Source organism: Triticum dicoccoides, chromosome 3B (genome assembly GCF_002162155.2).
Source record: "Triticum dicoccoides isolate Atlit2015 ecotype Zavitan chromosome 3B, WEW_v2.0, whole genome shotgun sequence".
Classification (NCBI taxonomy): Eukaryota; Viridiplantae; Streptophyta; class Magnoliopsida; order Poales; family Poaceae; genus Triticum; species Triticum dicoccoides.
In genome coordinates this window covers 845,283,277-845,298,680 of record NC_041385.1, presented here as the reverse complement: position 1 = coordinate 845,298,680, position 15,404 = coordinate 845,283,277, and the positions used below count along the sequence as shown (strand labels likewise).

At 43.5% G+C, this 15,404-nt stretch overlaps 2 protein-coding genes across 3 annotated transcripts; both read right to left on the bottom strand.

Annotated features, from left to right (window-relative positions):
• Positions 1-2,962: 2,962 nt before the first annotated feature.
• Positions 2,963-4,563, bottom strand: LOC119282630 (F-box/FBD/LRR-repeat protein At1g13570-like). Its single transcript, XM_037562791.1, has 3 exons — positions 3,742-4,563; positions 3,488-3,643; positions 2,963-3,387 (listed from the first exon to the last, which is right to left on the bottom strand). The coding sequence occupies exons 1-3, from the start codon at positions 4,561-4,563 to the stop codon at positions 3,091-3,093; spliced, it is 1,275 nt and encodes a 424-aa protein (XP_037418688.1). The 3' UTR covers positions 2,963-3,090.
• A 5,491-nt stretch (positions 4,564-10,054) lies between these two features.
• On the bottom strand, positions 10,055-13,884 carry LOC119278869 (F-box/FBD/LRR-repeat protein At1g13570-like). 2 transcript variants are annotated; one of them, XM_037560216.1, is made up of 4 exons: positions 13,712-13,884; positions 11,093-11,940; positions 10,840-10,995; positions 10,055-10,734 (listed from the first exon to the last, which is right to left on the bottom strand). In XM_037560216.1, exons 2-4 carry the CDS (start codon positions 11,912-11,914, stop codon positions 10,456-10,458), a joined length of 1,257 nt encoding a protein of 418 aa, XP_037416113.1. In that variant the 5' UTR covers positions 11,915-11,940; positions 13,712-13,884; the 3' UTR covers positions 10,055-10,455. The 2 variants fall into 2 exon arrangements, with proteins under 2 accessions (XP_037416113.1, XP_037416112.1); XM_037560215.1 differs by having other exon boundaries at positions 11,093-11,935.
• Positions 13,885-15,404: the final 1,520 nt, after the last annotated feature.

The window sequence follows — 15,404 nt, the reverse complement described above, 5'->3', positions numbered from 1 at the left end:
TACTAGTGACGTTATGTTGGTCTATGTATTCACACATGTATTATGTTTCCGGTTAATACAATTCTAGCATGAATAATAAACATTTATCATGATATGAGGAAATAAATAATAACTTTATTATTGCCTCTAGGGCATATTTCCTTCACCCACCTGGCCGAGAATCGACATGGTATAGGAACCCCCCGAGTCTAGGACACCACCACACTGCACAAAAAATTGCTGGGGAGAAGTATGAGGAGTGACACTTGCTACTCTAGAGATTAAGTTTGCCTTTAAGACTTCTAGTGTCTCCTTCAACACTCCGGTTACCACTCGACCAACTTCGAAGGTATAATTGTTATAAGTAATCTTCATTTAGTACAATCACACTCATAAGTTATTATTCTAAGTCATAACTTGCTCGTGAATCTGTTTTGGAACAGATTATATTTTGGGTGTACAGCACACAAAGACAAAGTTTCATTTTCTCCATCATGCACCTCCTCTAATGTGCATATTTTGTGCACATCACAAAAGACTTATATGGAGATGTACTGACGCGAAATGGTGATACAAGATGGGTGGACTACTCGGGACGATATAGTACTAGGACATCACACTAGACTTATCTTCCTGGGTTATACAAGAATATTTCATATATTGTGTATGAAGTATGTTCAATGTACATGAACTCTTTAAAACCCAATTATATGTCTCTGTCTTATGAAAAGTAAAGTTATTGTGCAATATCGATGAGTGCATATTCTGTTTTGTTGTTTCGTCAAATTCATTTGCCTGGCTGTGAAACAAACATAAGTAAAGCTTAGGCAATAAACGGATAATGGAATTATTATCACAGACAAGGTGGCATTTGTGATGCGTTTGATATCACTCACAGGCCTACAGGCAGCTCGCGCGTCAGTGATGATATGGTTTGACGGCCAATGCTATTCTAATCGTAGTAGTGAAATAGGACCGCCACCACGACCATGTAGAGACTTAATGAACGCAGAACCATTCAACCCATTGACAATGATAAGAGTTAGGTAGCACGCCACACAATTTTGGTGATTCTTTTTTGTGGGGACAAAGGGTGATAGTTACTCCCTCTATTATAGAATCACTATACAGATGCATACACTCATATAGACACACATACGTATATTTATAATGGTGTAGATGGGATTGCTACAGAGAGTTATCCTACAGGAGAGTAGATGCGTTTAAGGTCCTCTAGCTTCCCTTTATATGGACGGTGGGAGCTAGGATTTACATGAGGCTGATGCGATCTACTCCAGCCGCCCTCTTAGCTTGGAGTCCACGACGGTCCTCGGACCACCTATAGGTCGCCTTGCGCCCTCCTCCTGTCCTTATCTTCTTGGTGGGCCTGAGAGGCTAACCGCTAGGTGGACCGCCGGGTTCCTCTTGGAGAAGCCACCCCTGGTGTAGGACTCTCATGCATATATTGGACGGGTGGTGGTGGATAGAGCTAGTAAATCTAACAGCCACTTCAATTTTGATGATGTGGAAGCACACATGTGGAGACAAATTGGAAGTAGTGAGATGACTCTCTTAGGTATACTAGATGATGCCCCGTGTGCTGCTACAGGACTTCATAAGCACATGATGTAAAACATCAAAGTTAAATCATAAATGTGACCGTAAACATTTACGGTCGACTCCAAGCCAAGGGGTGTGGTAATCTTCAGAACGACCGTGCCACTTCCTGAGGTTGACGCCATCATCGGGAATGCCCTAAAGTGGTTTGAGATTCGTAAGGTGCTTGTGCGGTCGACTCCGGATGGCCTTGCCATCTTCATGACCAACAATGTGAACTACCCCATCATTTTTGTCCATCCGGGGAAAGGGTGTTTGGTTGCTTCAGGTATATAGTGTACGGTGGACATTGCATTCCTTGGAGACATAGTGTATGGAATCGGGACGTCGTCTGCCTTGGAGGTGACTTTGATGGCAATGGGGTACCTATAGTCACCAATAACAAGCGCATCATTCAACATTCAATGGGTGATGACGAGGATGAGGAGGCAGCTATTGATGATTTCAATGTGAGTGATGACAAAGATGACGAGGCAACTGATGATTCCATTGTGTGGAACAACGACGACAAATATGAGGCGACTAGTCAGGAGAATGTGGAGAAGGACAAGGATAATGACATGGTGCTTAAACCACTAGCGAAAATGGTATATTTACTGTAATGACTCGTCCTAGGGTTTGTTTGTTTGTTTCGATATGGTATTTTTCTCATAACACAAGATAGCATGTTACGAATTTTCCCTCTGGACCTCGAGGGAAGCTCGTTCAGTCCTTCAAGGGTGCTCCTATTTATATACTCATAAACATATAGAAACATAATCCAGGCATTCCAAGAGTGAGATTTAATTAATACCTGAAAACCAGGGAATAATACTGAAGCAAACAATAGATGAATATTAAAGGCGACAATGATATAGGAAGGAATATTTCACTTATCAACCAAAAATAAAATAGGAGATGTAAGGAAAGACTCATTCAAATCTGAAACCAATCTGATAAATGCTTTGATTTCCAAAAAGTAGACTGATTCAGGCATGAGCTGCTTCGATCTCATGACCTCAGGCTTCATATGTCTACACTTGCAGAAGGTACAGTTTCATGCCTTTGATTCACATCTTCATTCTGGTTGATACAAGATGACGGTGTCATCATATATTTGATTACTTCTTATGGAAAGATATATTTGCTAGAAGCAGGAATTTATGACACGCATATCAAAGGGACAAAGCAGGAAGAGCTGAACTGACGCAGTTGAGGAAGGGTCAGAGCGGCTTGTGTGTCCCCAGCTCAATAAAGGAAAACACCTGCTAATAGCACATTAAGTACACATATATATAACCATCATCTAGTCTTGGCATAATGATTTGAGTCAAATCATTATGTAACCATATATATAACACTTGCTAATAGCGGCCTGATGATTTGAGTCAAATGCACACATATATAGCCATCATCTAGTCTTGGCATAAAGAAAGATGAAACAGTTCTAGTTGGCTGCAAATTAAACCGGCAAGTGATGGTGGGCGCTCTGTAGACTGTAGGGATGCATGCTTATCAAAATGTCACAATGACCTTGGCCCTGGGAGACACCCTCGGCAGAGCTAATAGCTTGGCAAGAACCATGCTGCACTCTGTTTTGCCCTTCCATTCTATCTGCACTTCTTCCAGAGCCGGTGCCCAGTTCAGTAGCTTTGCCACGAAATCGACTTCGCAGTCCACACCCCTGAAACCTTTCACACTGGCTGTTACAAGATGATCCAATTGTACTTGCATGGTAAGCTCTGGAATGCTCGCCTGATCATGAACCTGATCTTGAATCTGATCCTGAACCCATGAGCTCGAAGAGGGCCTCTGCATTTTTTTTCCACAACTCATTAGGTGCCATAAAAACAAGAATGAACATTGATTGGATAACTGAGCGAGGGAGAGGATTTACTGGAGGCATACATACCCATATGTCAAGCTTCTTTAAGTTAGGGGCATTCTGAAACAATGAACAAGCGGCCAAGAGTTGCCGCTCGTCCCCAAAGCATATTGCAAGATAAATACTCTCTAGGCGAGTAAACACGGCAGGGAGGTTCGTAAGTATTAAACCTTTTGATAGATACTGCAACATGAACAAAGAGAAGAAAAAGGAAATGGCAACACTGATTAGTCAGGAGCCAAAAGAAGGCCATAGTAAAGCTGGAGGTAATAATATCTCACCATCAGTAAAAAGCCGCTAATTGCAAGGCTTTTGATGTCACTTAAGCTTCCCAATAACTGCTTGACATAGCTTTCCTTGTGAAGCGCAATTGGATCCAAAGGATATGCTTTACCTTTGTGATAAGGAAAGAGAATGGCCCCCTCCAAATTGGGGGCATCAAAAATAATGTCTTTAAAGTCCCCGACAACATAAATATGTTTCAGTTTAGGAGCTTGAACGTTTAGATGGTTGATGCCCTCAAAATAAGATAGTTTCAAATAATTCAGTACGGGGCAAAACGAGACCAGATTTTGGATGTCCAAGTCTGTGGAGGAGAACTTTATCAGGTTGAGGTGAGTTAATCTCTTGAAACCTTGGAATACCCGGGGCAAGCTGATGATGCAGTTTTGCAGGTAGAGAAGCTTCAAATCGCCGATAGAAAATAGACATGAGGGAATCCTATACCCTGGCCCAGAGTTCAACTCGATTCTAACTGATCTTGGTGATCTCCTAGAAAGCATGAGCATCCACCTGCCGAACTCGTCATGGTAAGTCTTGCTACCTGAAATCTCGAACTTCTCTACAGTTCCGTTGTGGAGTGATAGCACCATATCGACTAATGTGACGAACTTGTGTTTTGCAAAATTTCCATCACGCAGAATTAGTTTTGGCATATTAGTCCATGCATCCCTCCAAGTACTTGACAAGGTGCTAGTCCTAACCGCTTCTTCGACATTCAAACGGGAGAGGATGTCGCCCTTTATCTCTGGAGGCAAACTGCTCAGTCTGTCTGAACTCACAACAGATGTAGATTCCACCATGGCCTTTTTACAGGTACTCATTGCTTCAGAATCCATATTAAACTGTCCTATTATTTCCAGAATACAGGGAGCCTAAATTAGCGTGCAGTCTACCACATAACACTAAAAGTACAACACATGCAAAATTAAATGCTGCACTAAGTAAGTTGCTTGTTCATAGAAAAAAAAGGAACAACCGAGAGATGGCAGTAAAGGGAAGCAAGTCCGGTATGTTTCTATAAACAGAACTGAACCTGACTACCGCGTTGGTAAGCTCAAAAGCTTGATTATCATTTGACATGTGTTACAATACCCTAATTTGTGATCTTGAATAGCAACCGTTTCCCATGCTGCAAGTTGGAAATGGGTTTCTTTTGTTGAATATACATGTGCCATCAATCCATCATGCTCCAAACTGAAAGTGTGGATTTAGCAGTTTTGTCATTGTAGTTTAAACATTAACTATAAAGCCATGATTACGTGATGTTATTACATCCTTTATCTATATTTTTTTACTAATAAATAAATTCTCTACTAATAAAGGGAATATGTATTCTTGGTCCATCGTGACATTTTACAGAAACACCCTTGACTTTTAGTACAATCTACCCGTAGTTAAAAAAAAACTATTTCATAAAAAACAATGAACGGTTCACGCCTGCCCACAGACTCGAACTCTGGTTGGCAGAAAAGGAGCACAACTTGACCGATTAGCCAACTCAAGCAGCCCGTGTTATGTGAAAAAACAATGTTTAGATCATATTAAATTGGGCTATGTTTCCATTGCTTCATGCGACCTTTACACGCACGGGAGCTTGCATGGCCTGGACCGGCCCACGCTCATGGGCCTTCCATCCGATAAATCAGCCAACATGTTATGATAAATCAACCCAAAGTTAGTCCCACCTTAGCCCCTTGCATCGAATCCTTACAATGTATATACGCCTTTAAGTTTTGTGGGTAACAGGAAGCTCTCTCCAGAATTAATTAGCGAAGGGTGAGGAATGATTCCAGAAATAAGGAAGCAAGGTTTCTTGCCTATCCACAGAATAAATCCGGTGGTCAATCATCAATTAGCCATGTGAAAGAGAAATAAGGAATGGAAACTGGCCTCTCCACATAATAAATTAGTGGCGAGAGTGAATTCCGGCGCTACTGGAAAGAGAGATATGGAATGGAATGCAACGACTTTTAGTACAATCTACCCGGAGTAAAAAAAATGGTTCGTCAGAAAAAATAGAAAAACGGTTCGTGCCTGCGTACGGACTCGAACTCGGGTTGGCAGAAAAAGAGCACGACTTGGCAGATTAACCAATTTAACCAGCCCATGCTACGTGAAAAAAACAATGCTTAATAGATCATATTACCGGGCTATATTTCCATTGCTTCCTACGTCCTTCACATGCACGGAGGCTTGCATGGCCTGGACCGGCCCACGCACGCAACCGCTCATGGGCCTTCCATCCGATAAATCAGCCAACGTGTTATGATAAAATATTAAAAAAATTAGTCCCACAATTTATATATGCCTTTAAGTTTGGTGGGTAACAGGAAGTTGTCTCCGGACTCAATTACCAAAGGGTGAGGAATGAATTGCAGAAATAAGGAAGGAAGGTTTCTTGCCACCAGATTAATCTGGGTACTAAGGAAGGAAGGTTTCTTGCCTATCCACAGAATAAATCAGTGGTGAATAAATCCGGTGGTCAATCATCAATTAGCCATGTGAAAGAGAAATACAGAAGGAAAAGAGAGAATATGGAATGGAATGGAATGACCTTTAGTACAATCTACCCGCAATAAAATAACGGTTCGTCAAAAAATAAATGAACGGTTTGTGCCTGCCACACGAACTCGAACTCAGGTTGGCAGAAAATGACCGATTAGCCAACTCAACCAGCCCATGTTACGTGAAAAAACAATGTTTAATAGATCATATTAAGTCGGGCTATGTTTCCATTGCTTCCTGCGCCCTTCACACGCACTAGGGCTTTCATGGCCGGCCCATGCACGCAACCGCTCATTGGCCTCCCATCTGATAAATTAGCTAGCATGTTGTGATAAATCAACCATTGTTACAAATATCGGCCGATTAACTAACGATATGAGAAGTTAACTACTATTCGGACCCCTCTGATGCAAAAGGCCTATTCAGTCCATTAACTCGGAGTCCCAGTTAATCATTCTGACAAGCCGATTTATCAGTTGTCAGGCAGAATTATCAGCCAGACCGATTATCTGGGCGGCATATTTTGTCCCAAATCTGACCCGTTCCCTCCCTTTAACGCCCTAGTTTTCAGTTTTTCATAGATGCCACAACATTAGGTTTAGGCCACTCCTCCCTCCTGCCCGATCTATTGCTCCCTCGCCCTCCTGGAGGAGGAGCCGCCGCCCCTCTCCAATCAGCATCTGCCGGTGGTGTCCCCTCCACCAGCAGCCCCCTCTCCCCCTCCGCCCTGACCCTCCGTCAGCAGTATTTGGATCTATCCCCTACCCGAGCAACAGCAAGTTACCCCTCAACAAGCAGCTCAGGCAATGGAGTCCTCCCTTCCCTGAGTATATATAGATATGGCCCTTGCATGTAGCATATGATTCCATATTTAGACATTTCAGTACAATGCATGTTGCTATGTATCCTATCTGCCTAAGTATATATAGATATGACCCTAGTTCCCCCTAACCGATAAATGGGTTACCGATATATTTCGTTAAATGGATGATTCGCCAGTTAATCCCTTCTCGGCCCCCGACCGATATGTTACCAATTACAGATATCTTAAACATTGAAATCAACCAAAAATTAGTCCCACCTCGGCCCCTTGCATCGAATCCTTACAATTTATATACACCTTTAAGTTTTGTGGGTAACAGGAAGCTGTCTGCGGAATAATTAGCGAAGGGTGAGGAATAAATTCCAGAAATAACCAAGGAAGGTTTCTTGCCTCCGGATAAATCGAGGTAATAAGGAAGGTTTCTTGCCTATCCACAGAATAAATCAGTGGCGAATAAATCCGATGGTCAATCATCAATTAGTCATGTGAAAGAGAAATAAGGAATGGAACCTGGCCTCTCCAAAGAATAAATTAGTGGCGAGAGTGAATTCCAGGCGACTGGAAAGAGAAACACGGAAGGAAGGCGAGAGAAATATGTAATGGAATGGAACTCGACGTCTCTACCGAGTAATAAATCGGGTGCGGCTCTACACCTACGGTATGAGAAGAGATTTAAACTAAATCGGCCACTTTGGCTAATTAAACAGGGAACATACAATTCGCGACGTGCCAGGCTCCCTGCCAAAGTGAATCCCAAATAATTGATATGTTTCTATGCTTACTTCGTTTGCTTCTTTTCCTTCACATGTCAGGTCTTAACTAACCACCAAATGCTTCATCGTTTATGTATTACGGGCTAGATGCATATGAGTGTTTTTTTCACCCGTTGCAATTGAAAAGGTATTTTTCCTAGTACTCACATATTGAATGTGATAAAATCTTATACTACGGGACAGAGAGAGTACAAGACTACCAATGGAAAAGATTAATTCTATGAGATAACATCTTATATTACAGGACAGGGAGAGTACAACACTACCCATGGAAAAGATTAAACATATAAGATTAGTATACTGTAGGAGCTAGAGAATAATAAGAAAAGGCAATGTAAATAGCAGGGAACTAAACTGGATTCAGTTAAGCAGCTGAATCTGAAAAAAGCATGTGAACAGAATTAAGATTAACCAGAACAATCTCATCAATCCTCACTGGGCAATCTGATAGCCCAAAGAACTTAGCGCTGCAGGCCACATGAATTCATGATGCCGCTTCTTCAATAACTCGTGAATTCACCGCGAACAAATCTCACCTAGGAAGCCAAAATAACTTACGGCGGAGTGTTCCTTCTTCAATAATCAACGGAGGCCACGCCGCTCGGCTGCTGCGGCCTATCGCCAATCCGGAGCTCCGAGGGGCGCGGAACGGAGGCACGACGGCACGCCGGATGCCGGCGCCGCCGGAGGGTTGCGCCAGCTGTGGAAACGGCGATTTGGTCGGCGACTCGCTGAGCACTTGTATTCCCGAATTGGGCTTGAGGAATTAGGATAGAACCAGGCGGTCTAGATGGGCTACTCCTTATGTTGGGCCTTCCTTTTTCTTTTACGTTGGTCCTTACCTTGGGCTGAATGCTTGAATGGCCTGCCATTTTCGTTTTTTTTTCATAAAGGATGGATTTTATTAATTTATAGTAAGTCGCATCAAGAAAATACAAATATTGCGCATCAGGTCTAATTAGCGGCAGTGGTGAGTGGTGGAGAAAAATTTCTAGGCTCTAATTACCGAATTGTCATGGCCTGGGGAGGAGGGGATCGAGATCAAGGAGGAAGATAGGCGAGGAGCAACAGGTTAGGTGAGAGCGAGCTTGGAGAAGGGGAAAGGGGAAACTAGTTGGCAATTCATTCGCTGCCTCACAGTCTGGTCGCCGTACATTATGTAGCATCCCACTTGGGCTACCGAACCTGGCCTTGGGCTCAACACACATTATATGGCCTTTGGCCCAACACGCACACAACTCACTCGTTGCGGTTCAGTTAACTGCAGTTAAGTGAACTACACTTTCAGTCCGCTGCGTATATATCATCTGCAGGCGTGACATAGATGATACCCCGAGAGCTGCTATAGGACTTCATAAGCACATGATGTAAAACATCAAGGTTAAATCATAAATGTTACCATAAACATTTTCGACTCAAAGCAAAGAACTGCGGTAATCTTGACTGTGTCACTCCCTGAGATTGTCGTCGTCATCCGGAATGCACTAGAGTGGTTTGAGATTCGTAAGGTGCTCGTACGGTCGACTCCAGATGGTCTTGTCATATTCATGACCAACAATGTGAACTACCCCATCATTTTTGTTCGTCCGGGGAAAGGTGTTTGGCTGCTTCACCTATATAGTACCACCTTCACATGCATCATGGACATTGCATAGTGTATGGAATCACAACGTCATCTCCCTAATGAGAAGGTAGCTAATGACGATTGCGATGTGTGAAGCGATGACGAAGATGATGATCCCATTGTGTGGAACACCGGCAAATATGAGGAGGCGACATGTCAAGAGAATGTGGAGGAGGACAAGGATAATGACATAGTGCTTAAACCACTAGCGAAAATGGTATATTTACTGTAATGACTCGTCCTAGGGTTTGTTTGTTTGGATGTGATATTTACTTTTAATAACACCAGACAGCAACTTACGAATTTTCCCTCTGGAGCCTTGAGTGAAACTCGTTCAGTCCTTCAAGGGTGCTCATATTTGTACTACGTTTCTATATATCTGAAAGTAGATGAACATACGGCTGTGTTTCATTTATATACTCATAAATATTTAGAAATGTAATCCAGAGATTTGATTAATACCTGACAACCAGTGAATAATACTGAAGCACACAATAGCTGAATATTAAAGGCGACAGTGATATAGAAATATTTCACTAATATTAACAACAAATAAAATAGGAGATGTAAGACGCATTGAACACTCATTCCAATCTGAAACCAGTCTGATAAATGCTTTGATTTTCAGAAAGTACACTGATTCAGGCTGCATATGTCGACACATGCGGAAGGTACAGTTACATGCCTTTGATTCACATCTTCATTCTTGTTGATACAAGATGAAGGTGTATTATATATTTCATTACTTCTTAGATTTTCTGGAATCAGGAACTTACGTTACGCAGAACAACGGGGCGGGCTGAGCTGACACGGTTGAGCAAGGGCAACGGCGGCTTATGTCCCCGGCTCAACAAAGGATAACACTTGCTAATACTCACACATATATAACCATCATCTAGTCTTAGCATAAAGAAAGATGAAACAGTTCTAGTTGGCTGCAAATTAAACCGGCCCAAAATGCTCTGTAGACTGTAGGGATGCATGCTTATCAAAATGTAACAATGACCTTGGCCCTGGGAGACACCCTCGGCAGAGCTAATAGCTTGGCAAGAACCATGCTGCACTCTGTTTTGCACTGCCATTCTATCTTCACTTCTTCTAGAGCCGGTGCCCAGTTCAGTAGCTTTTCCACGAAACCAACTTCACAGTCCACACCCCTGAAACCCTTCACACTGGCTGTTACGAGATGATCCAATTGCACTTGCATGGTAAGCTCTGGAATGCTCGCCTGATCCTGATCCTGATCCCATGTGCTCAAAGATTGACTCTGCATATTTTTTTTCACAACTCATTAATTAGATGCCATAAATATAAGAATGAACATGGATTGAATGACTGAGGAAGGGAGAGGATTTACTGGAGGCATACATACCCACAAGTCAAGCTTCTTTAAGTTAGGGGCATTCTGAAACAATGAACAAGCGGCCAAGAACTGCCGCTGGTCCCCAAAGCATATCGCAAGATAAATACTCTCCAGGCGAGCAAACACGGCAGGGAGCTTTGTGAGTATGCAACCTTTGGATAGATGCTACAACATGAACAGAAAAAGAAAAAGGAAGTATCAATACAGATTAGTCAGGAGCCAAAAGATGGCCATAGTAATGCTAGAGCTAATAATAGCTCACCCTCAGTAAAAAGCCGGTAACTGCAAGGGTTTTGATGTCACTTAGGCTTCCCACTAACTGCTTGGCATAGCTTTCCTCGTGAAGCGCAATTGGATCAGAATGATGTGCTATAGCTTTGTGATCAAGAAAGAGAGCGGCCACCTCCAAATTAGGGGCATCGAAATTAATGTCTTCAACGTCCCCAACAACATAAAGAAGTTTCAGTTTAGGAGCTTGAACGGTTAGATGGTTGATGCCCTCAAAAGAAGCTAGTTCCAAATAAATCAGTACGGGGCAGAACGAGACCAGATTTTGGATGTCCATGTCTGTAGACGAGAAATTTTTCAGGCTGAGGCGAGTTAATCTCTTGAAACCTTGGAATACCCTGGGCAAGCTGATCATGCAGTTTTGCAGGTGCAGAAGCTCCAAATCGCCCATAGAAAATAGACATGAGGGAATCTTGTACCCTGGCCCTGAGTTCAACTCGATTATAATTGATCTTGGTGATCTCCTAGAAAGCATGAGCATCCATCTGCTGAACTCGTCATGGTAAGTTTTGCTACCTGCAATATCAAACTTCTCTACAGTTCCCTTGTGGAGTGATAGCACCGTATCGACTAATGTGACGAACTTGGTTCTTGCAAAATTTCCATCGCGCAGAAATATTTTTGGCATAGTAGTCCATGCATCCCTCCAAGTACTTGATAAGGTGCTGGTCCTAACCGCTTCTTCTACAGTCAGCCGGGAGAGGATGTCGCCCTTTATCTCTGGAGGTAGACTGCTCAGTCTGTCTGAACTCACAACAGATGTAGATTCTGCCCTGGCCTTTTTACAGGTACTCATTGCTTCAGAATCTGGATTAAGCTGTCCTAACATTTCCAGAATACAGGGAGCCTATATTAGCATGCAGTCTAACACATATCACTAAAAATACAACACATGCTGAAATTAAATGGTGCACTAAGTAAGTTGCTTGTTCATAGAAAAAAAGGAACAACCGAGAGATGGTAGTTTAGGGAAGCAAGTCCGGTATGTTTCTATAAACAGAACTGAACTTGACTACTGCAGTGGTAAGCTCAAAAGCTTGATTATCATTTGACATGTGCTACAATACCCTAATTTGTGATCTTGAATAGCAACCATTTCCCATGCTGCAAGTTGGAAAGGGGTTTCTTTTTTTGAATACGTGTGCGATCATGCTGCAAGCTGAAAGTGCGGATTTGGCAGTTTTGTCATTTTAGGTACAAAGCATGGACGCGGCAGAAGTTGCCAAATCCTCGTGCTCTGATATGGCCGGACAAGGGGACACGCTCGGTATCCCGCCGTATTTCCCGATTTACGAATTAAAAAGAAAAAAAGGGAGGACAAGGCAGGGACACGCAGGGGTCACGTGGGGGACTCGGTCGGCCAAACTACGCTTCGGCCCGATAGGAAAGCCCTTTTCTTTGCAGGTCACATTCACGGCCGCAACAAAGCTGGGAAACCTCCTGGACTGGTCGACGCCACAAAATATAGGGTTTCACAGATGCTGGACTCGCCGCCGCCACCTCCTGGAGTCGCCACCGCCACCGCCGTATGGATTTGCCACCGTCTCCCAAGTGCAGCAGCCTCTCCTACCAACGGCAACCAAGCTGGAGCAGGTAACCTCGACCTCTTTCATCTATCTGAATCCATTTTGTGTTGAGTTGCTGCTGCTTGCTTCTCCTGTTCCCAATGCCCTTGCTGCTGCTGCTTCCTTGTTGCTTCGCCATGCTGTTCCTGTGATGCTGCTTGCTTGTTGCTTCCTCATGTTGTTCTGAACTGTTGATTGGTGCTTCATGTTAGGAAACAACATCTGGGAGTGGCGGCGCCGCCTCAGGTAGCCAATCATCTGTGGGTGAGACCGTGAGAGTGAAGGAGGACAACCACCTGGTGATGTGTTTTGCAAGTTGCAATGACAATTGACCTGGATCTGGTCTGGATGATCAATCAAGCACTTGAAATAGGAGACAGCAGACAACAAATGGGGCAGTATTCCCCATTCTGATCTCTTTCTCGTTATTTTTTGTCTTTAACTCTATATTACATGGCATATATATATTTATTTTATATATACTTGCTGATGGGCTGTTTTTGGAAAATGATGTACCCTGCATCCCCGATGGGCTGTTTTTGTAAAAGGTCGTATCTCGTATCCCTGTATCTGTGCCATTTAGCATTTCAGTTCAAACATTAATAGCAGGGAAAAGATTATGTGTGGGCATACCAAGTACTCCATCCCAAAATAAGTGTCGCAGACTTAGTACAACTTAGTCTGCGACACTTTTTTTTTGGGGACGGATGGAGTACAAGACTACGTGCGAAAAAGATTAATTCTACGAGATTAGTACTGTGGGAACTAGAGAATAAGAATAGGCAATGTAAATAGCAGGGAACTAAACTGGATTCAGTTAATTAAGCAACTGGATCTAAAAAAAAGCATGTAACTAACAAGAACATATTATAATCTGCTATTGTCACAAACAATCCGATTAATCCTCACGGGGATCTGAGATAGCCCAAAGAACATAGCGATACAGGCCACATGAAACCCTTATTCTTCAATAATTCGTGAATCCACTGCGAACAAATCTCATGAAACAGGAAGCCAGAATAAATTACCGAGTATTCTTTCTTCAACAATCTTCAATAAACAGGCCACATGAAGCCGCGCTGCTCGCCTGCTGCGACCTGTGGCTAAGATGTGGAAACGGAGGCACGACGCCGCGCCGGATGCCTACGCCGCCGCGCCGCCGCCGGAGGGTTGCGCCAGATGTGGAAATGCCCAATTTTGGTCGGCGACTCGCTGAGCAGTGGCATTGCCGAATTGGGCTTGGGGATAGACTGGGAGAGAGCCAGGCGGGCTGGATGGGCTACTCCCTATGTTGGGCCTTTCTTTTTCTTTTACGTTGGACCTTAGCTTGGGTTGAATGCTTGTATGGCCTGCCATTTTCGGGGTTTTTTTTCCTCATAAATGGTGGATATTATTAATTTATAAGTCGCATCGAGAAGATACAAGTATTATACACCAGGTCTCTGCAAGACTAAGATGCGCATAGCCAACACCAAAGCAAACAAACAAGAAAAGGAGAAAACATGATCTCTGAAAGTCATGTTGAAGCAAACTCAAGCATGAAGCTGCAAACATTAACATCGGTTGCCATTGATGACATCACCCCCGACTATGGAAGAAGTGCTTCAATGACGAGGCATCCAAGAAAAGAACAACACATGAATACCGCTATCACCAGATCGACGGTGGAGAAGCAAAGGTGGGCGAGCAGGAGTCTGGCCCCCCTAATGGTTGAGTAAACATTTAAACCGGTATCATGTAATTAGCAATAATATAGGCAATTGCGTGTACTTGACCCCTTATTCTTGAAATAGGCTTCCGCCCCCTTTTCAATAAAAGTACAAACGTCTAAAAAGATGCAAAGTGGTGAGAAATCCTCAAACGACCAGCTCAAAAGAAATGAAACTACATTCAAGCGAGTGGCACAAGTGTAACAAAGCCAACATCGAGCATGAAACCACTACTGCAGGTCTGAATGACACTGGCCCCTCATCACAGACATGTCGCAGTACATGCATCAGTGATGATCCTTAGCACTGACCGGCCATGGTAGGCGTGTCAGTGATTAGGTGATTTGGGCTTTGGATGAATGGTTATCTAAGACCGGTCTAAAAATGACCGGTCAATGATGGTTCCCTTCGATGACTAAAATGAAGGGAAACGTCCCTCTGACCTCAACCATTAAAATGAAGGTGATTTGGGCTTGGATGAATGTTGTGTACGTGGTTTGTTTATTCTCAAAGTATACACTGGTTGTCTCCAGACCAAACACTCGTTGTCGCCGTCGAGCCCCTCTTCCTTTAGTTTTCACTTCCTTCGGTTGTGCACCGTTGCTCGCCTTCCTCATACCCTCCCTTCAATCCCGTTGTTGATCTGTGCAGATGATCCCTCTGATGCCACCGCGACCACCCGCCGGCATGCCCTGGTCGGTCACATCATCCGGACACCTCGGCGACCACCCGGCTCGGCCGCTCGCATGCCATGACCAGCTAAGACGGTATCGCGCCATCAACTCCATCTTGTCGTTTGTGTTGCCATTTCATGGAAGGCCGGGTCTCGTGCACAGTCGTAAACCAACATGTGATGCCTCGTTCTTCGGTCGTGGCGGCTATGACGGTGGTGAGTACCATTTCTTAATAATATACTCCATCCACTCCTAAATATAAGTCCTTTTAGAGATTCCAATATGAACTACATACGGATGTATATGGACATATTTTAGAGTGTATATTCACTCATTTT